The sequence below is a fragment of the Drosophila santomea genome, chromosome 3L (assembly GCF_016746245.2).
Source record: "Drosophila santomea strain STO CAGO 1482 chromosome 3L, Prin_Dsan_1.1, whole genome shotgun sequence".
Lineage (NCBI taxonomy): Eukaryota > Metazoa > Arthropoda > Insecta > Diptera > Drosophilidae > Drosophila > Drosophila santomea.
This window is the reverse complement of record NC_053018.2, coordinates 14,728,358-14,750,796: the sequence shown is the minus strand read 5'-3', so window position 1 is coordinate 14,750,796 and position 22,439 is coordinate 14,728,358. Positions and strand designations below refer to the sequence as shown.

The 22,439-nt window shown below is 39.0% G+C and overlaps 1 protein-coding gene across 3 annotated transcripts in view; it reads left to right on the top strand.

Moving 5' to 3' along the window:
• The window catches only part of LOC120447468 (serine-rich adhesin for platelets), a 113,921-nt gene that overhangs the window by 44,068 nt on the left and 47,414 nt on the right, over nt 1-22,439 (top strand). Inside the window, exon 1 of one of the 3 annotated variants that reach the window (XM_044005906.1) lies at nt 9,073-9,344. The exons of the other annotated variants lie outside the window; for them this stretch is intronic. Within the exon in view, the coding sequence (XP_043861841.1) occupies nt 9,302-9,344 (43 nt within the window). The 5' untranslated portion in view covers nt 9,073-9,301. Of the gene's footprint in view, nt 1-9,072; nt 9,345-22,439 lie in introns of those variants that run through there. 3 annotated transcript variants of the gene reach the window in all.

Sequence of the window (22,439 nt, the reverse complement as noted above, 5' to 3'; positions counted from 1 at the left end):
CTCCTCCTCCTTTTAAAACCTACATATACATATTGTTGTATGTATTTTTCGGTAAGCCCTTGCATATTAAACGCTTTAAAAAAGCTTCCGTATAGCCTTTTTGCAAATATTTACAGTTGGTTTTATTTAATTACGCAAAGACAAAAAAATATTCCGATAAAAACGTAAGCTGATATCTGCTGTGGAAGCTTTAAGGTGATACACAGCAAGAAATTCTCAACTAAATCTTAGCTTACAAATATATCGAGTCTGATCAATTGAATTTATAATTTATAATTTATTATAATACAACCATCATATTTATAGTTATGGATTCATTATCAATTCATTTACAAAATTTATTTGTGTAATGGGCTTGAAGAATTTAAGATTACTTTCGGTACAGTGGCTCTCAAACTTTGCTTCAAGTTGTTCTTTTTTTGCAACGTGGTGTTGTCACTTGTGATGAATTGTTGGCTGAGCTCCGCCTGACACTGCGGTAGGTTGTTTGGCTTTTCAGATATATGAACTTATATGCGGTGTTGTTCTCTTTTTTTTCGTATGTCGCTATGTTTTTGGCCATCTGTCGTGCTCAAGTGGACTTTCTGTCTGTTGATGATGAGGTGGAATTCTGGTAGGGGATCGTGTGAATGAATTCCTGTTGTTCTGCTGCGGTTTTGTGGTTGGAACAGAAGCACTTTGGTTTTTGGTTAGCCGAAAAAAAATGGTAGAGGAGGTCTTTAAACACTGGTGATACTTAAGTGAAGATACTAAGATACTACAATTATGAAAGTGTGCGAACTTGGGTTTGGTGCGGCCTAGTCATTCAATCGGAATTTAATGAATTTGTTTTTTGCGAAACTTTATCGTATGCTCCAGTTTTGTTATCAATAACAAAGTTATCAAGAAATGGCTTGTTTAATTATGCGAGTGTTTTCGGAAGCATAAGATAACTCAAGGTAATTAATTAGCAATTTTTTGTTGCCATTACTTAACACTTAAATAGATCTTTTAATAGTAAAACTCTTTCTAAATTATTCAAATATTCTAAGCTATATGTGATTATGAATAATTTTAACTAGTTAAATCAGAAAGGGAATAATCTAATGTCAATTTTCGGAATTGCTTATATAGCAATGAGTTGAATAATAGTAAATAAGTAACTGAATTGTAATTATTCTTAATAAATGGCTAATAGAAGTCATTTACATCCTGAAACCCTCCGTTTTGTGTTTTTTTGTACTTCTTTTCAAGCCAAGAGATCCAACTTTCCTTATTGGTGGCCACAATCGTTTCCTACCCCGCCCGCCTAGATGATTCTCCTCCAGGACTACCTTCCTTGCAATCCATATCCCCCAAATTGATCAAGCAAATAGTTAAAGCTCGCAACTCTTAATCTGCATCGCGCCCTAAACTGCGGCCCAGCCCAGCCCATTGGATTTTCTTTTCCCTTTGCTATTTGCTATTTTTTTTCCAGCTGCTGATCAATCGTACAATTGAGTAAAATCCTACTTTATTTGCAGGAAGGCAGCGGCAACATCGCCTGTTGCCGGTTGCCAGTTGCCAGTTGCAAGTTGCTAGTTGCACGTTGCCTGTTGCCTGTTGCCTGTTGCCTGTTGCATGTGCCACAAGACGATTCAGGAGAGTCCCCGTCCAGGGCTTTTGTTGTTTTAATGGCTTTCGCTAACATAAAAACCATTAAGATAACATTTTTATAGGATTTCAATGGCAGTCACGGCAGCAGCAGCAACAAAGAAGCTTTTGCGCCCCGGCGATGCCCGTTTTTTATGGCCAACTCTCAACTTCAGTTGCTGCTGCTGCTACCACAAGCCAAACACCAAATGTCATTGACTATCAATAGAAGATGCTACTGCCGCATCTGCTTCCTCAGAGCCTCGGAGATTCAGGCTAAGAGCCATGGCCAGGGCCAAAGCCAAGTCCAATCCCTCTTTCCGATTGGCAACAGGTTGGGCCCATGGCCTTTTGTTTCTGGCCCTACGCGTTGTGCGCTTATTAAACGCAATATTTGTAGCTAGTTGCAAGTTGCCAGTTGCGAGTTGCTGCCTTGCCTGCTGCACCATTGCGACCATAAAGTGCGATTTATTTTGTTGATTTTTTGCGTGCTCTGCTCCTTTTTGGCATTTGTCTGCACTTCAAGAAATATCCCTAACTATTAGGTTTCAATAGCAAAGCTCAATCAATTTTATATCAAATATAAACCCCCAAAGGATTTATCTTTAAGGACCCATTAAGCTTTTAGCCTTCAATCTTTTTATACCAACCCATTGTTTAAATATTAAAGATACATTAATATTGAGACCCAATTCACATTGTCAAAAAGAATTTGGTACATATTTTCTTTGCGTGACATGTGGATCGAAAAAGCTTCTGGGTTTTCCACCAAAAAGGGACTTTTCTCATTTTTTGCCGAACTCATTTTTTGTTGCTTAGCGTTCACTTCCTACTTCCAGATTTTTCGGGGCCCAGCCCTCAGATGAAACAGCCGGCATAGTCACACTTTTTTAGGGGCCAAAGAGTGGAGTATGCCGCACAATCCCCAATTCCCCAATCTCTGTGCCACTCGCGGATGCACTTCGCTGCGATCCACTGCCACTGATTTTGGTTGCAGGACAGTGAGGCAAGCTAGATTCAACACTGATAGTTAAAATGTTTAAAGTTCTTCTTCAAGTTGCAGGCGAATGTTGTTAGAAACCACTATTGCATAAGCCATTTTCATATTTAGTTTTAATGCATTTTTTGTTTCCAAGTTGGTAGCTACCCACCGTGCAGGCACTTGAACACTTTCAACAAATCGCCTCGCATTCTTCTGTTTTTATTTATTTATTTTTGTTTTCGTTTCGCATTCTATCTGTATCTCTAATGCCCGGCCATTGTTGCCACTTCTTCCTCGTGGTTGGGCAACGCTTTTCATTTCTTTTTTGGGGATAGTCATAGCTACAACCATAAGATACCGATACCGACCTTACTTACCTCCTTCCTCCTCCGTTCATTGTCCATTATGCAGCATTATTTGATGATGCTGCAGCTGCTTTGGAAACTCTTCTCTGCCTCTGCTGCTGCAACTGCAACTGCAACTGCGATGCCCTTTTTGCATTGAGCGGCAACAAACACATAAATTGCATTTGTCGGTTTGTTGTCGTTTTCATAAATAAGATAAAGATAAACGACCAAGTTGCATATTATTTGTAATTGCATTTCTTCCCGCGTTGCATTGCATCTCCGGCCGAACATCCAAACATCCGAACAGTTGGCCACAGATATGGCGCTGCGAAATGTTTTGCAGCATTCTGAATTTATTATTGACCAGCTCGAATCACTAATGGGGGGAAAAGCAACAGCAGATATTTTTAATAAGATTCGTGGAGGGAAATGGGAGGGAAGCGGGCATAACTTAGATGGTGGAAATGATCGCTAGTAAATGGGAATAGTTATGGGTACGTAGAAGAGTTGGCAAGCCGTTGATGTACGTCCACAGAATCCTGATTATGATACTGCAAATTAGCAAGTCTGTAACAATTCTAATACGACTGAAGTCATACCAAAAGTATTTAAAATATAACTCAATTTATTGTTTCTAATAAACAGGACTCCTTGGACTGATTCTCCTTTATTGGTTCTTTTATCTAAAACCCACCATTTCCGAACATAAATCGCATATTCATTTTACGAGCTTTTTGTTGCAATTACTTTGGACGCAGAACAATTGAGTCAAGGATTCAGCAATTTGTTGGCGTTCCTCGAACTGCGGACACCGGGCGATAACAAAAGTCAGCAAATAAAAAGCAGCTACACCTAGAATCATGGATATGTGTCCAGTAAATACAATATCACCCAACCCTACCAATATTGTAAGATACTCTTAAGTTAATTGAGGGAGTTAAGCAACGCAGAAGTTTTTGAAATATAAATGATATACAGATATATATCAAAGTAACTTATAGTTCGTTCACTTATTAGATATTATATGTTTATTATTTTGTAGAAAGTTGTAAATCCGATTAGTAAATGTTTTTCTGTTTAATATCATTTTGAAGGCCGTACGTTTTTTCGAATTTTCCCAGAGCAATGCAGTTTCGGTTTCCTTTTCATCGCCAGGCTTCCTTTCCATTTCTGGACTGCTTTTGTTGACTTGACTGCGCGAACTTCCTTCGCCCGCCCAATGTTCAATGTTCAGTGTTCTGTTTTTTATTCGTTTTTTTTTGTGTATTTAGCGCGTTGTTGTGGACTTTTAGCGTGGGCTAAAAAACAGAGAAAAAAAGAAGGGCCACAGAAACAACAAGAGGGACAAGAATCGACGGCGCCGTTGCCGCTTTATTATGAATTATGGCCACGTTGACAGTTTGGGACCAGACGAGGGCGTGGAAAACTTGACAGATGCGCTCTCAGAAACCAGGGAATCCAAAGAACACCAAGAATCCAAAGAACGACAGAAAATCTTGCGAATAAAGACCTATTCCTGGTATCGGCCACGAGCTATGTGCGATGGCTATGGCTCTATTTCTTATTAATAATGTGATAAAACTGTCAGACGACCAACTGAGCCGAGAGCCGAAGATTTCCATTCGCTGCCTTTTGTGTAAACTCTCGCAATCCATTCCACTAAATTAAGCAATTAATTTCCCATTTATATAAGCCGACAACTACAACTTTAACTATAAATTATTCCTTATTTTTTGTTTTTTGTTTTTGCTTATCTCATTTGGCTGGCTTATTTTTCTCGAGTGGTCGGAGATTAGGCCAAAAAAGAGTTATGTTTGTATGTCCATTGCTGTCACAGCGAATTATGATGGTTTCTTTGTGTTTAAGAAAACATACAAAAAGTAGTTGTACATTTTTCAGGACAAAATCGGAAACTGAAAATCAGTCAATTGTGTTCAAGGTGATTTTTACCTAATCGATTGTGACTTGTGACGCATGGCAGACAAAAATGTTAATATAAAATCTGTTTAGAGAGTGAAAGTTTTTCAACTGGCAAAAGATTGAAAGTTTTTAATATTCTGATTTAAAATTCTCTAATAATTTCTTCATTTACTTAAACCAAATATGTAATTTAATATACGTAATCATGTTATTTTTGAATTCTCTTTCTTTTCAGGTGAGCTAAGAATCAGTTTCATTGCCATATGTGTTAGATTCTCCTTAAATGGTATTTATATCCCGAAATGGGTAAGTCTGATGACCAGCAGAGCTATTACTTTGCCTCACTCTCTTCCCACTTCCTAATTACATTTGAGACCCAGAAAATATTAAATGCAATTTCATTCTCATCATTTCCGAGATGAAAAAACTACATGTGCTCCTTCATTTCACTGACCAAAAGCCCAATTGAAATTACGCAACGTTCATTGACTTTAGAAATTTCTTGGGTAACCTCAAGTACATAGACTTTGAAGTACATATGTACTTGTGGTCACCGACTCGTCTGGTTCATGTATGAATTTTTTCACTTTTATTATTAGTTGGAGCTCGTATTAAGCGGCTCTTTGTGCGAGTTTATTGGGGAGCAGGTACATAAGACCTGTAATGTAATCGCATTAGTGGGGCTTTATTGCCGTCTTCTTTCCAATGCCAAATTAGCCATGAGTGAGTCGATGGCAAGAGGAAAAAGCTGACTACGACAAAAAATAGATTTCATTTAGACACGATCATTGGCCATAATAATATGGGGAATATCTGGAAATTAAGAAGCAGCAACGATCTCAGTAATGACAGAGAACCAGAAGTTGACGTTCTACAAAATATAAGCTGATAAGAGTCAGGAAGCCAGTGGAATTGACAACTGAACTGATGGAGACTGCTGAGATGAAAAATGGAGATGGAGATAATTCATGTATATATTATTATAAACTAGGAAGTACAGTAACCCATTTCATGTTATAGTTAAGTCACAGATTTGATCATTCATAAACTCTAATTAAACTACTGAACCGACTTGCGGAATTTCAAGCCTCACAGTCGAAAGCAAAAAGAGCAAATCCCCAAATGAAAATTCAATAACAATCACAATAAATATCGATATAATTGAGTAAATAAAGCGAATCAAGTAGAGTGAACGAAATCTCAATGAGTGCTGAAGGTCACAATGCTTTAGGCATTCCAAAACGAAACCAAAATCGAAATTGGAAGTGGGAAATCGAAATTGTATCGATTGGTTGGCGGCTGTCGCCAATGAATTCTTCAACCTCTCAACGCAATTAAATGCCAATTGAAACTGTGTGTGCGTTGCTTTTTTGGTGGCTTACAAATTGAAATTAATGATTGGGAATCTTAAAGAATTTATTTTAATTGTGTGACAAATTCGAGCGAACTCTTTTGATTAATTTCCCCCTATTGATTTGCTGGCTAATCTGCCAGACGCGCCGCAAGATTCCATAATTTATATTTTTAAGCGATGATGTTGAATAGTGTTTTCTGCGTGACTCCCATTCTCCATTTCTCGCTCTTCATATTTTCGGTGGTAGATTTCGTTACTGAAGTCGCAGTTCAATGATCGCATTTAATGATTTTTGTATGCGAAAATAAGTAGATTTCGTACTCTGTAGATGGATCGCACTCGCCAGCACACAAAAGTCTTGTCTGCGGCCCGTGCGAAGCTTTCTTTTGTTTGGTTTTCGGTGGGTTTTGTTTTCTGTTTTTGCTTGAGTTTTTTCGATTTCAAAACTGCTGCAAAAAATTCGTGAAATGTTTTCCTATGACCATTAAAGCCAAGAAACAGATCTTTTTGCTGGGCTCCAGCCACTTCAAGTAGAGTGGCAATTGGCACCAGCCAAATAGCCGACTGTTTGAATATGGAAGTATTATGTAATATAATTAAAAATGTGTCTCAAGAGTCGGGGATTATAGGTAGATTACAATTTGATAATCGCTTTGAAGTAATATGTCGTCGCCCAATTTCAAGTCTAAAGTTTTTCAGTTTTTTTTATAAGTTTGCTTAAACTTGAATAGGCTTTTTATATATTAAAATAATAAAAAATTGTATGGAGTTAATTTATTATTATAACAGTTACATTAATCACATAGGCGGCAAACCTGACACATTGCCTGTAAACTTCCCATGTTGGATCGTAAGAAGATACAAGATCTAAAGTAACGCCCCCTACAGAAAAACCTAATCAAGTTCAACAAACTTCCAGATTGATGCCTCCCCTCGCCGCCACTTGAAAACAAATAAAACTCGTTACTGACTTTGCAGATATAGCTACACATATATATTCCTGGTCAAGCATCGAATTGGGTCAAAGTTTGCAGCCGAGGCAATTTATTTGGCTTCTACTGACAAAATATTTTGTTCTGGTAGCCGATCGAGAGGTTGAAGAAACCGAAACGATCAAATTTACATGCCAAACCTGTGTTTTGGCCTCCGTGCCGCAGAAGATTTACAACTCAATAGATTAGGATCTCAATTTACCTATGAATATGTTCTCACGCTTTATAGTCAATCTGTGTTTTTTGGCATTCTGTCTCGTATTTTTGTTTTGGTTCAGATAGTAGTTGTCAGGTTAAAGCTCGATTCTGGTCACACTACTTTGTTGCCTCATTCTGAGGGCATTAAAAATGTAAAACGTTCTCGGCTAGTATCGATTTTTATGGGTTTATGCAACTATCAAATCTCGCTTTATGGCTTATGGCACATTTACTGCGAGGATCGCTTTGGTTTCTTCACTTTTACGACCGTTTTGGGGTAAGGGCCATGGGCTAATTTTTATGGCCTTTGATGGCTCGTTTACACGCAACATCAACGATCTGATTATTGATTTCGAATGTCGTGGAGAATCGCCCATATCGCGTTTTATGTGTCAACTTTTACAGTCCTTCTCGTTCCCTTTGCATAATTGGCTAAAAAAGTCATCTCATCTTGAAGGGAAAAAGTCGTTGCAGGGTGCATTACACGGTAGCTATTGGTTATTAACTGCGGATGCTTGAGCATTTTGTTTATGGATCGTACTTATCAAGGGAATTAAGTAGTATGGAGCTAATAATATCTACAAAATTTGTAGATCATATATGAACTTATACTTATAAGTACACTTATGTAACTCACCAACAGATTAAAATATTACTCATAAGGATGCGGGCTGTTTGATAATCATTAACATATAAGTTGTTGATTGATTTTAGTTTCTGACTTCAAGTGACAGTAGCATAAAAATCAATCATAAAAAGATCACCGACTTCACAAGGTCGAATGTTCAAAAACTAACTGGCAAATAAATTTCTGTTAAATGTCAAAGCTCAAAACCGACATTTGAAGATTATTAACTGTTGTAGTAAAACTGTCACAACTAAAAGAACTTAATAGGTTACTAATATCTACGTGCTCATGCATTTTAAATTAAACAAAATTGATGACGTGAGTGCTCCAAGTGCTGTAAGCTAGCATTTAATGCATCTCTTTAATTGCGATTGCCCAATGCAGAAAACTCAAGATCAAGTCAGCCTCACTCCAAGTTCACTGCCAATGCGTTGCAAGTCCAACTTGTTCGATCCAAACGGGCTCGCTTCGAACCTCTCTTAGCCCAGCAGACTCTCTTTGTGCGCTCTTACTCTTAAGTCGGAGGACTGGCCGTGCAACCCCAACTATGGACAATGGAAACAAGTTCTTCTTTGCGGCCCCCCGATCTTGCATTTGTTTTTGTTGCTTCCAGCCTGTTTTGTTTACCTTATGCCTCGTTGAAGATCTTTACTTTTTTTGTTGCGCTTTTTCCGCGACTCGTTCGCTGCAAAAAGTTCTCTCAACTTGATTGTGCTCTTGATGTGCGACAGAACTAGCGAAAGAGCGGGGATCAGCCTGAAGAAAGAGGGTGTTGGGGGGGAGGCTGGTAAAGCCAGAGAGCCAAACAAGTTGCAGTTGCTTGATTCTCGATTCTCGCGTCCAACAGACTCCTACACGAGGTCTCGCCTCTTTCGATCCCCAGATATAACATTTTTTCCATTCTTCTTCTTCTCCCTTTTTTTTTTTACTTGTTTGCTTTTTTGCAAGCAGCAGGAAGTTCAATTTTCAGTTCAGTTCAATTTTGCACGTCATCTCAAGCGGTCCAAGCGGCGTTCGTAACTCGATTTCCAGTTAAGACCTCCGACTTTTGCAAACCAGAAACAGACCACTGAAACTCTGTGTTCTCCAACGCGACTCTTTTGTGTGGCGCGGGTGTAGCTGAAAGTGGACGCAAATAGTTACGAAAATAACTGTTACAGATAATAATAAAACAAAGCAAGTCCATAACAATGAACTGTTTCTTTTTGTGAAGTTTTACCCTCTGCAAAGTGAAGTTTTTAAATCAATACCCAACACAGTCCAGTCAACATGTATCGCCTACAGAGACGAACCGCTTTGATAGCCAAACAAGGTAAACTTATTTGCACTCTAACAATCGTTGTTAACATTTGCTATTTGTTTGGTGCACTTTTTTAAAAGGTATTAATTATTAGTGCATCCTAGTAGGATTTATTATTATTGTTTACTTTGACAAGTTTTCAAGTCACATCTTTGCTAAATTTTCTCGCTATAATAGCTATGTAAATAAAGTTTCATTTTATGAACAAATTGTGACAATAATTTTGTCTTACTCAAATAAAATAAATTGACTAACAATTAAAGCAGTAGTAGAAGTAGTAGAGTTTCTTAGGTTTAAGTGTCATCGAATGTTTTGTGTGACAATAAGTGATTTCTAAGCGCCTTTAACTCAATAATTTGTCATCGCCATTGACTCATACGGCAACAGTAAATGTATTGATTTTGACATTACTCATACGCAGCGTTGAACGTTGTAGAGGTGGTCAGGCTTATTTAAACAGTTGCGGTTACGCGAATATAAATCTTAGGCTTTTGCGGTTTGTAGAAATGTGTTGGGGCTTGGTGTTTAGGTAGTGGGTCCTTTGATGAGGTAAGTCAGAAACAGCTATTACGTATTAAAGCTCAAAGTTGGGGGAACATGTAAGCAAAATTACTACAATGTTTCAGATTCGTTGAAAAGTATGTAACAGGTAGAAGAAATCGTTTCCGTTCCCTATTATGTATATATATTCTTAAACAGGATCACTTGTCGAGTCGATCGGGCCATGTCCATCAGTCTGTCCGTCCGTATGAACGTCGAGATTTTGGGAACTATAAAAGCATTTTTATGCTTGTTGAAAATATCAGGGGCATAGACGCAATGCAAGTTTAATTTTGTATCTTGTCACGCCCACTCTAACGCCTTACGCAAGCGTTCTTGTCTTAAATTGCAATTCTGAACTCAGATAAACAGAAAGTTAGGTGTATTTTTCTAAGCCCTTAAAGAATTTCCTGCGCGTACTTAGTCAAGCTGATTTCCAAACTTTCATTACCACAAAATGCGAAATGAAAAAGCAAGCAACTGGGTCATCTTCTAAGAAAAATAGTCAATTCGCGAGGAAAAAAAGAAAAATAAAACCCAAAACACGAAATCGCAATCATTTTACTTTTGATTATAAACGAAATAAAATGAAAAGATGCCGGAGAAAGAGGATGAAATTATTTCTAGCCACTAATCGCTGCCTGAAGTCGACCTAGAAAGGCCTTAGCCCAGCCGCAGAAGATCATCTTCTTTCTATTTCATTCGGTTGGACATGAAAATCCATGGAAAGGGACAGGAACCCCCTGGACGACATAGTGAAAGAAAATGTCTGAGGTTTTCCTCAGCACGATTCGGCCCGGCCAGCATATAATTTGAAGATTTAGAGAGTCGCGTTAGACAAGATCGCATTTTGCATGCCAAATGCTGGGCACAATTTGTCCTTATGCTGATCCCAAAATCCAAAACCGAAACCAAAACCAAACCAAAACCAAAACCAAAACTAAAACCAAACCAAATCCGAACCAAGTTCAAAGTCGTGCCCAGAAATACCTCGCCCCTCTCGAGATCTCGAGAACTTTCCGCACTTCACTCTACATCTCCATCCAAAGAAGGTCATGGACAGATCTTTGGGCTCCCTGCAAATCTTCTCGCTTCGGGTTTACTGCCTGGTCTGGTATTGGCCAATTGACTGCAAAGATTTATTATGGAAATCTATAAAAAATATGGCCACAGATTGGCATACATTCCCTCATGGAAGGGGAGCCCGTCTCTGATAGCTTTATAATATTTATCTACCTTTCTAAATCTGTCCTAATTAGGATTCGATTCAGCCGGGCATTCGATAAATTCTTTCGGTCTCAGTCTCGATTCAGCTTTGTCTTAACTTCCCCTGTATTGCTTTGTTTACTGAGTGTAATGCACAGCAATGCGGAAATATTTTCATAATTTGGGCACGCACAGTGGAGACTCTAAAAGGCGGAAACCATTTAAAATGAATTTTTAAATCAATACTATTAAACTAAAGAGAAATGAAGAATTATTATCGGAACAAATAATTAAAGATGTCGTAAAAGAAATGACTAATTTTGCATTGACAAAATATTTAGTCAACCTTTATTGATAACGGCAAAAACCAATTACTAATATAAAATGAAAAAAAGTAATACAAATCGAGGAGGATAACGGACTAATAGAAACTCGCTCAGTTGAAGTCGGATTGCGTCAGATTAATGTAATATAAGTAATAGGTACCAGAACTGAAAATGGCAAGCCAATCCCAGTGCTTTTATCTCAGCTTTCCGATTCCATGGCCATCGGTTATGCATTTCTATCCAACTGATAGAAAGGGGATTGCAAGGGGATGTGCTTCGATTGATTTTATTGTCCAGTAGTCGCTGTCTGTCTACTTTTTCCCTAGCCAAATTCCCTCTGCCCGTTGGCTACTGACGATTCTAACTGTAAAATTACAAACTTGTGCCCCCCACTCCCCACCAACACCCTACCGACCCCCCTGTTCCTTTGAGCCAAGAGTCTGGCTGATTCTCATTTAATGCATTTCCTTAAGACGACAACGTCGACGTCGCCGACGACGACGACCAGCACTGGACATCGAACAGTGGACACTTGACTGGACTCTGCGGCGGACAGTGAACACTGGACAACGCGCACCGGACTTGTGTCAGCTAAATTATTTCCACGGCTCGATTCGATTCCTCAGCTCGTTGGGGCTCTTTTATGGCCAACTTGCACGCATCTGTCAGTCTAGCGAAAATCTCCCGCCCGCCTCCTGTTTTTATGACCTCTGCCAGCGGCCAAGTTATCTAGCAACCAACTACACTGGGAAAAACGCCGTTTTTGGAAATAATCAATTAGATATAAAGTACTAATTATCTCATGTACTCTTTAGTATTGAGAAAACACAGTCGTTATATGGAATATTTTAATCAAGATAACTTTTAATCTAAATTCTTTTAGCTCAGCTCATGTTAATGTTATTCAAACAAATCTATTTAATATGCAATATCAGAAAATATCACTTATTAAATCTACCTCTTTTGGTAGGTGAGTTAAATGGCATTTATTGAAATTTATTTTACATTCGACTGTGATATATAATTGGATACTGCCTTTGGAACAAACTTTTGTTTGCAGTGCTGGCAAGGCGAGAGCAGGACAGCAACGGCTTTTACCGTAATTCTTTGGAGCTGTTCTCTAACGAAGCGCGCTGCTGGCGCAACGGTTGTTTTCCCTTTCTGGCCAGCATCCGAAAATAGAAAAATACACTGAGAAAGAGACGGGGCTACTGCGGCAGAGGGAGACGGGCAATGCGCATGCGTGACTGCCCGCTTCTTCTTCTTCTTCTTCTTGGCTATCTTGGGTGAAATAGTCTTCCTGTTTCGGCCTCTTCTTCATCTGCATTTTATGGCTCTTTTGAGCACTGCCTCTTTTTTACTCCTCTGCATACTACGTTTCCATCGCTGCACTCTGTTGCAGTTAATCAATTATAACGACTCTTGATTTCCTTCCTGATCTAGATCAAGATCTCAGTTGCCTTGCCAGTTTCCCCATTTATGTATGTGGGTTCACATGTTGCATGTTGCATGTGTGGGGACTTTACAGTTCTCGCTCCACGCATTAAGTCATTTGGGTATCTTGGAGATCTCTCCTCACAATTCTCCTCGCAAGTCTCGTCTCATTTATTCGGCTCACTCTGGGTGATTCCTGATGTTATTAAGTCATTTCACGTGCTTGATTTGTTGATGGCTTTATCGCTTCCACTCTTTTTAGGAGCCTTTACAATGCAATTGCACTTTAATTGAGTTTTATGCTGGCCGTGGGTAGTATAATTTGTGTCTCATTAACAGTTTTGGTCATATTTCTAATTGGCAATCGCTGCATTACCTTTATTGTTCATTTATTTACTATTCCGGTGACTTTAACAATGCTTTAAAATAATATATTGTTAATATGTAATAAATTTAATGCACTTGTAGACTATTTGAAATAACGTTATTAACTCAAATACTGCTAGGATGTCTTAGTGACCTTCCCAGTAGATACTTGATAGCCCAAGCAAAGGTTGAAAGGTACACAAGCGACTTTAGTATCTTTTGCTTTTGCAGTCGAGACATTGAAAATGTTCAATGCACTTGGCAAACAGAGGAACATTTTTGTTTGTTTGCAATGTTTGTCAGCTTGTTGCAGAAGATTACAAGTGGAGGAATGAGGTATTGGTCTATGGAGGTTTTCCTGGAAAATGATGTGTTGTCTAACAAGTCGCTGGTGTTGCAATAACGGTTTCCGTTGCTGTTATGTAAACTTTTCCTGAACTTCTGCCAAATTAATTAACGCTGTGAAAGGTGTAACCCATTAAAAAGTGAACGGGAGTGTTGGAAAGATAAAAAAATGCAATGAAAATATAACTTGAGAATGTTTCGAGTGCATATTTCCCGCTTAATGGCATTTTTCTTAGATTGAAGAAGTGCTAGGAAGTGCCTAACAAATGTGGGACATTGCACAAAGCCATCTTTTATTTTTAAAACGCATTTAAAGCAATGCATAAATATTTATTGTTTAAGAATGCAATTGAATGGTGCCATACAGATAATAACATTGAAGTCCGCTTACTACCGCTGACCATTATATAATAGAAGGCAATCTCCGCAATTTGCAATCGCAACGAACCGAACTTCCCCATCACAAAAAAAAAAGGAAAAAAACAAAGCAAACACATTCAGGCAAGGCTCGAGTACCATTTAATGAGATTCCTTGGGGGCGCCAGACTGAACTGGTCCCTGGCATTACAAAGATGGACAAACAGATGCTGGCGATAAAGCCGAGAAGGAGGAGGAGGAGGTTGGCTTTCCAGTAGCCGGGGAGAATCTCGACTTGTAATTATTAACTTACGGCATATTAATTTATTATTTGCTATTTAATGTGGCCAGCCCCCCAAAAGGCTCGGCTCCACTCCACTACACTCCACTGCACTCCTGCATCCATCCTTCTGGTATTTTGCTGCCAGGCTGCGGGCCGAGTTTGCTTTTTTGACATTTGATGTATTTATGTGGTCTGGCCGAGACCGAGACCAAGACGTCTTCTTCGCTTTTCTGCTCGCTGTGAGCGTTTTGTGGGAAACTGTCCTGTCATGTGTTGAGTCCGCCTGGCATTCGCTTTTCTCTATTTTGATTGAGTGATTTATTCGGAAATTGTTGTTCTCGCAAAAAGGTATAATTAAATGGGCATAATGATGCCAAAGGGAAAGGCCAACGCACATCGAGATTGGTGGAAGAGGGTAGATAGAGGGGATCGGGCCAGTGATTTAGGGAGAATCGAGTGGAGTGGGCTCCAGCAGGTGCTCCTTTGGGAAATTGCTCGTACTGGTAATGAAATCAGATTTACGTGGCTCAATATTACTGGGAAATTACTCCTTTAGAGGGCTTTCGATGGAGCTTCAGTGAACTATTGAAAAGATAATGTGAGAAATCATATTTTCTACTCACATGAACATATATATTTTCTAGATTAACTTAAACTGTTTAGACAGTATCTAATAATTTCCTTCTAAATCAAATGAATAAAAGCTTGAGTAATTTAGCATTTTCTCTTACCGGTAGCAATCTGCAATACAAAACTATCCATCTCCTGCAGGCAGGTGTATAGTATCAGCCCACCTGCCTCCCCCTTTTCACAACATTTACCCCCAATTTAGTAAATCTTCTATTCTCGTTGCGGGATACTTACATACATATATCTGAATAAATAAATAAAAAAGAAATGATTTCTTTGTTTACACACAAACCACATAAGGAAGTTATCGAGTGGTCAAATGTGCTATAAATAAATGCATTTAACTTGGGGTCTTCCTGTAGCCTGCATTTTCTCCGGGTTTCTTCGTTCTTCTGCGCTGCGATTCTCCTACTTTTATTTATTTCTTTTTTGTTTTGCAACTCTTAGAATTGTTTTTAGCCTGGCTTCCGGCGACATCAAACTGCCGTTTGTTCTGTCTTGGCCCCACCCCCTCCTTCGCCCACTTCTTTAGCTGTTACTCGCGAATAGAAAGAGAGAGGAGCAGCGTGAAGAAAGGGAGGCAGCGAGTCTCAGAGCAGCTGCCCATTGGCGTTTGCTCCGCTTGAATAATCCAACTTCGGCTTGGACTTCTTATAGCTTTTTCAGCTTCTTGCCCTGGAAGACAGCTTCCTCTTCTCTTCATGGTTTCTTCCCTGCTTCTTCTTATTCTGCTTCTTCTTTTGGGGGCTTTGGTCATCTATAGTGCTAGTTGTGCGATTTCGAGTTTTGTTTTGAAAGTAATTCGTCTGTACGATAGCCATGTGCCCGTAATTATGGATTTCGGACGACGGGGGGGGAAAATGTGCTGAGCGGCGGAGGAGGCTGAGGTCCAAGTTCAACCCACCCACATTTTATTGTTATCGCTAACAATGGCCAAGACCAACAGAAATAAAAGAGGCAAGAGAGTCGCAGAAGTGTAGCACAGCTGCTGTCTGAATCTTTTGCAAAAGACGCGGTAATGGAGACCTAAAATTGCAGAAAAGGGGGATTCCCAGTCGCAGTGGGACATATGGCTTGTGGGGTCTGGGGATCAAAATCGTTAGCTATTTATATTTACTTAAATTACCGCAATTGGGTTTTTTTTTTGGCTATTTTCAGAGTTGCCATTTTCTTTCTGCCTTTTGTATTACCAACACAAATCATAAGGCAGCTTAAACGTTTTTAAACAATTTAATTCAAAGCTGAACATATAGATCTTTTTGTATCAAAAGCCAATTGTTTGAGCTTGTTGGATATATTTCTAGACAGTTTTTCAACTTTTTTGTATATATCATTTTTAAAAATAATTTTCCTAGTTCCCGATAAGTCTGTCCCCATAATCCAGATGCCCAATCCTAGTATAGCGCATCCAACTCACTCGCTTTAAGATATAAGCAAATAAAAAAGCCATAGACAAAGAGGAAAAAGTCCAGGCAACGGCCAAGGCGAAAAAAATTGCATAAAATGCCAGAGGCAAGCAAAATGCAGGCCGCAACTGCGCTGCTCCGCAGAATGCTGCAGAATCGGATTCAGAATCAGAATCAGTCGGTGCATTGAACCCCGCGGTCTGGGCCTGGTCCACAATTCCATTCCACTGCACGCAAAACTAGAAACGTTCCTCTGCCGGCGATCGGAATATGTACACACGGCCATATGGCGGAGTGATCGGTGCATTGGCGGTATCCGGGGATACCGGGGTATATGGGGGACCAAAGCTATAGACATCGGACGGACTTTCGCACGAATGCACAGGCCAACGTGTGTTCCAGCTGTTGCCACTGCCACAGTGGTCAGTCGCAATAAAGAAACTCAAAATATGTAACAATTACAATTCAAACTTGAACATATCCACAACACAACTTATTTACATATTAATGGTTTTATTTTACCAAACGTATTACTGTCTGTCCCCAAGTTATTCACTAGAAATTATCTGAGCTTCTTATTAAAAGCAATTTACATTTAATATATAAAAGTATTTTAAAATCTTCGAATTGAATTTGTAATAACATTTTTATTAATTACAAAAATATATTCAAAATTGATGTATATACTATAAACTATTATTTCTTAACGAGGGAACACTGTACTTGGCGTTGAGTCAGCCAGCGATTAGAAGCCTAAAAGGAAGTAATGTTGCAGAAAATGCAAAGAGCGGAGAACGCGAGCGGGAATGAGATGGGGCGAGATGGAAAGAGCGAGAGAGAGTGAGGGAGAGAGAGAGGGATAATATCAGATTGCCGCTGCGCCTGCGTGGAAGAACAGGACTGTTCCCGTCTCTGTTCAACGCGCAAAGTCCGTCTCTTTCTGCTACGTACGCCTGGCGATTTTTTATGATGACTAAAATTGAAAAACGAAGCTGCGGTAAAAGCTCAAGAGTCCTCCCTCCCCCTCCTCTCCCCTCACCACACCTTCCTGGGTTATTATTGTTGTGGTCTTGGGGTCTCTTGGCGTGTGTGTAATTATCCAAGGACGCCGCTGAGTAATGAAACGACCTTGAGTGCAGCCCCACACACAAACACACCACACACACACAGATAAAGCGTGGTGTGTGTGTGGACTTTGGGCGTGATTTTTTCTCGATTTTCTTGGGCATTACTTTGGCAGCAAACTCATTTGTTACACATGGACAAAAGAATAGACCAGAGCTGAGAAATATATAGTATAAACCGATATGCCCAACAATTTGTCAGCGTCACGAGCTGTGGGGGCGGTGGGGATCGGGGGGATCGGGGTGATCTGCAATGGACAAAAGAGAACGCCCACCGCAAAAGCACAACACACCGAAATGGTCAGGAAAATAAAATAAAATAATGGAAAGGAAAGGAATCGGAGAAAAGAACAAAACCTGCAAGAATCGAAATGAATGTGAAAACGTTTGTATTTGTCTGGCTGCAGATCTTTGAGCCGCAGTAATCGATCTTGGCAGAGATATGCCAACTGAGTTATGAGCACAAAGCTATTTTGGGAATGCTTTTAGTGTTCCTAAATGATTGTGATCGCGATAGCAGAATTTACATAATATTTCACAGAAAACAATATGCTATTGCACAATAGTTTGAATTAACGAATATTAGTTTTCACAGAAATATTTAAAAAAGAACCTTTATTCATTTATTGAAAGAGGGGAATATTTTATTTTCAGTGATAATTTGCTGTTTAGGAATCTCCATTTCATAGTTACTTGCTCAACATACTATCTCAATCTATATTAAGATTTTAGCTCTAAATTGAATATTTTTTTTTGCTCACAACATATATCGCAGTTATTGATAACCAATCTGATATTCTTTAAATTTATGGAAGAGTGCACTGTAACATCGCTTCGTTCGCGTATCTTTACCAGCTTCTCCATCATCACCATCATCTTAGCATCGACTGGAACTAGGCATTCAACTAATCAGCCACAGAGCAAAAATTATTGCCATTTTTTACGCGCTGCTTCAAACGCGGCAGAAACCGCAGCCACCAACAAACATTGTACTTACAGCACTTGTACACTGAGAACAATAAAAACAATAAAAGTTTTAGCAATTAGTCGGTCCCACAATCAAAAGGTTGAGGACACATATAAGATTTAACAATAACTCTTTAGATGTCAGTTAAAATACAGTTTTCGGAATTGCGAATCTAATATCTGATTGCAATGTTATTAGTTTTTGCATAGTGTAGCTGTTTTTGTTTCGGTGGCTATTATCTGAAGTTGCTGTTGTTTCACTGCTGGCATGCCAACAGGCTATCCACCATTAGGCCATAATCATCATCACACACGCCTTGGCCAAGGCCAGAAACATAAACCCAAAACCCCAATCCCCAAGCCCCAATCCCCGATCCCCAAGCAACGATCCTCTGCTCGAGGAGTGGCAAATGCCTTTTGTCTATGAGGAGGAGGGATAAGGCCTCTGGTGGCGAGGGGAGCGGATCGAAGGCAACTATTTTTAAGTATAGGTTTCGGTTTCATTGTTGCATTTCTTTTTGCGTTTATGAAATTAATGAACAGCTTGGCTCCGATCCGATCCCATCCGATCCGATCCTCCTTGGCTCCCTCTTCATTCTGGTAAACAGATTGCGGAGGCCGAAGCCTAAGAAAAAAGTTAAGACGGTTGCATCATTTTCTCGCTGACTCTTTTGTTGTTGCCCATTTATTGACCCGCATTTTTTCGGCCTTTGCGCATGCGCAATTTGTTCAGATTTATCCACATTTGTACAGACCCTCGAGCCCATCAGCTTTATACAATTGAAATGTAAACAACGTCATCGCTCGCACATCCATTTGCCTCTTTTTTTTAACAAATTTTTTGTGGCTTTGATCACTTCACTCATTTGCATGTGTTGATCGCTGCTTCCTTTTTCGCACATTTATTTATTTATTTATCTTGCAATTATCCCACCATCAAAGACACATGAGCAGCTCTCAGTTTTATTTTCAATTTTCGCTGCTTAAGAGATGTTTTTAATGACATATTTACTTACTCTTGCTTTTTCTGTTTTATTGCAGGTATGTGTGAAACTGAATATTTGGGTATTTTTAGATACCATGGCCCTTGCAGTGAGTCACTATTTTATCTTACTTATATTTTAAAAACTATAAGATTTTTACTATTTTATCTTACTTATATTTTTAAAAATATAAGATCATATTTAGCTTAGCTTAACTTTTACAGGTTTTTCCTTCAGTTTAGTTTTATATGTTTGATAACTGTGTCTTATAAACTTAATACAATTTTTACAAACTCCTATTGAAACAGTCTCTCATTTTCCATAAAAATTAAGTAACACCGTTTAGAACCTTAAAAGTTCACCCTCGCAAAAGTTCAGAATCGTAAAAAGTACATCATTAATAACTGGCAATCGATCATATTTTCATAAGTTCCCATCTGTAGATGGCGCCCCCAAAAGATTTATGTGTATCTTCAACTCGTGAACTTTAGAGCGCAAATTTAACTGTCTGCCGACTTGGCCAAGATCCATGGGGGTGGACAGGGACTTCGGCGATCATCGGATGTGTTTTCGGATGCGGTTGCGGTAATTAGTGGGATTAATTGGTTTCGTGTTCGGTGTGCTTGGCCCAGACCTCACCTAGTAACCTCCATTAAACAATTAGAATCGACATAAGAGCTGCCATTTCAGTCGCCATCGCAGGAACCAGAAATGACTCAAGTCAAGTGAAGTCAAGTCAAGTTAAGAGTGGCAGTAGATGTGGGCTCCCAATTTGGTTGCAAGTCCAACTCGGTTCCAGTTTTCCATTCAGTTCCATTGGGTTTGCTGTCAAATTGCGGCGGCTGCTACCGAGATTGTGGGCGTGACGACAGCCCACACTGACATCCAATTGGAAATATGGAAAAAGAGATAAAATACAAATAGCAAAATGAAAAACGAACAGCGAACAGCGAAAAGCGAAAAGACCAAACCTAAAGCCAATAAGTGGCATTAGCCAAATGTGGTAAAACCATTTGGCAACTTGTTAATAAGCAATTGCACAGCACAAATCAGATGGAAGGTGCGTTTCATGACTGTGTAGCAGATACTCTATTGAAAAACTTACAACATTTGTATATAATAATTAAAAGTGAGAATTAAATATTTCCAGAAAATTAATTCTGTTTTTAGTTAACAAATACTCCCATTTACTTTCTAGTCAGACAATGGAAAGCTAAGAAAAATTTAAATCATATCACGAGCTTTGTTATTAATGACAGTCGCTGTATAAACTTCCATCGATATGTGTTAGATTTTCCATCGTTATACAGCGAATTTCCCACAATCGCTTCTTAGGTGTGTTTCGATTTGGATTTCCCATTTGTTGTACCATTTGTCTGCGCTTCACTGACCACAAAGAAACCGAACCCAACCCAAATCCAAATCCAAATAAAAATCCAAATACAAATCCATAACACCGAGCCCCATATGCAAATATGCAAATTCTGCGGGGGGCTTACAAAGATAAGTGTGACAGCTGAGCGACGATTTGTTGAGAAATTATGGACAGTAGTTGGCCGTCGTAAACAAATAACAATAAATTCATCTGTGGGTTGGGAAGCAGGAAGCCTCTGTTTTTTATTTTTTTTCTGTTTTTATGTGGGGTCCTGTAACGCCCACTCCTGCTACTGCCACTCCCACTTTGCTGCACGCCCACAGCCACGCCCCCGCCGAAACGTAATGATGTGCAAGACTAACTGCATTAGAAAGTCAGAGATTAAAGCTTAATGCATGTGGAAAGTGGCTGGGAGTGGAGAGGGGAAAATGGGGGGCACAGAGGTATGATCCTGATGCCACATTTCGAAAATATATTGCAGGAGGAGATGAGAAATGAGTGGATACCTTATTTTACGTGATAAACAAATCCAATGTACAAACAAGAATCGATTCATTTCGCCCCTTTCTATTTACTAAGCATGAGCACAATTATATTTATATTATTATTTATTGAATCCACAGGTGTAACTTAAACTGTTTTGCCAAATTATATGTTAATCACATTTATCTGGTCACCACAATTTAAAACATTTATGTATAACTGCATTTAATATCTTCAAGTCCATAAATTATGCTCAGAACTTTTGCCTTTCATATTTTGTCGCATATAATTCCCACCAATATTAGATAAGCTCTCCGCCAAATACGAACCAAGCTCTAAGAAACTTGTTCAAGCAAACTACAATTGATTAGCCTCGGGATTTCGACTTTAATTTAAAGCAACATTTCAATTTCCACCAACACTGACAGCTATCTCAATTGCCTGCCCGCTGCAGCAGTTGATATGCCATTTAGCTAACAACCGACTGTCAAAATATGCTTATTTATTGTAATAATAATTCATTTGATTAACTTGCAATGAAAAAAGCGAAACAAACCGAAAAACAACAAGCTAAACTCCCCATTAGCCTTTCTAAACCGTGGCCAGCCCACATCCCAATCCCCTTGGAAACTCCACCATTAAAAGAAAAAACGCTCACGTTTAAGATGTCCAAAAAAATAGAGAGCGACTTCAATTGAACACCACCACCGGTTGACTACTGTGTGGAAAACGAGCCAGCTATTGATGGCTAAACTATTTACAAAGCCATAACACTCCAAACTAACCGCAATATATAAATACATAATACATTTATAGTTAAAGGCGTTGTAGAATATCAGTATCTGGAATCTTCTGACTAAATTACATTGGAATCTTAAAACAATAAAACTTGGCTTCTTCTTATTATATTCCTCTCTTGTAGCCTCTTATTTGAAATATTAGTTTTTTTATTGACTAAAAGGCTAGTGCAATGAATCTATAAACCATCAATACCTTTAACTAGATTTATAAATTATAAATTTTCTTAATAAAAGAAGAGCATCTTTAGCAGTAATATCTTGTAAATATGGGCAGAAAAATAGCCAAGAAGCCAGCACTGGGAAAAGCGCTCTTAAGCAAAAGAAAAGCACAGCCTCCGCCTGCAGCAGGAAAAGGAAAACTCTAGGATTTTGTATTTTATTGAGCCATTATTAAGTTATAAACACGCTGCTATTAATACAAACACAAATAAATATCGAACGAGTATGTGTTGGTTTTGTCTTCGCTCTTTTTTTTTTTTTGGT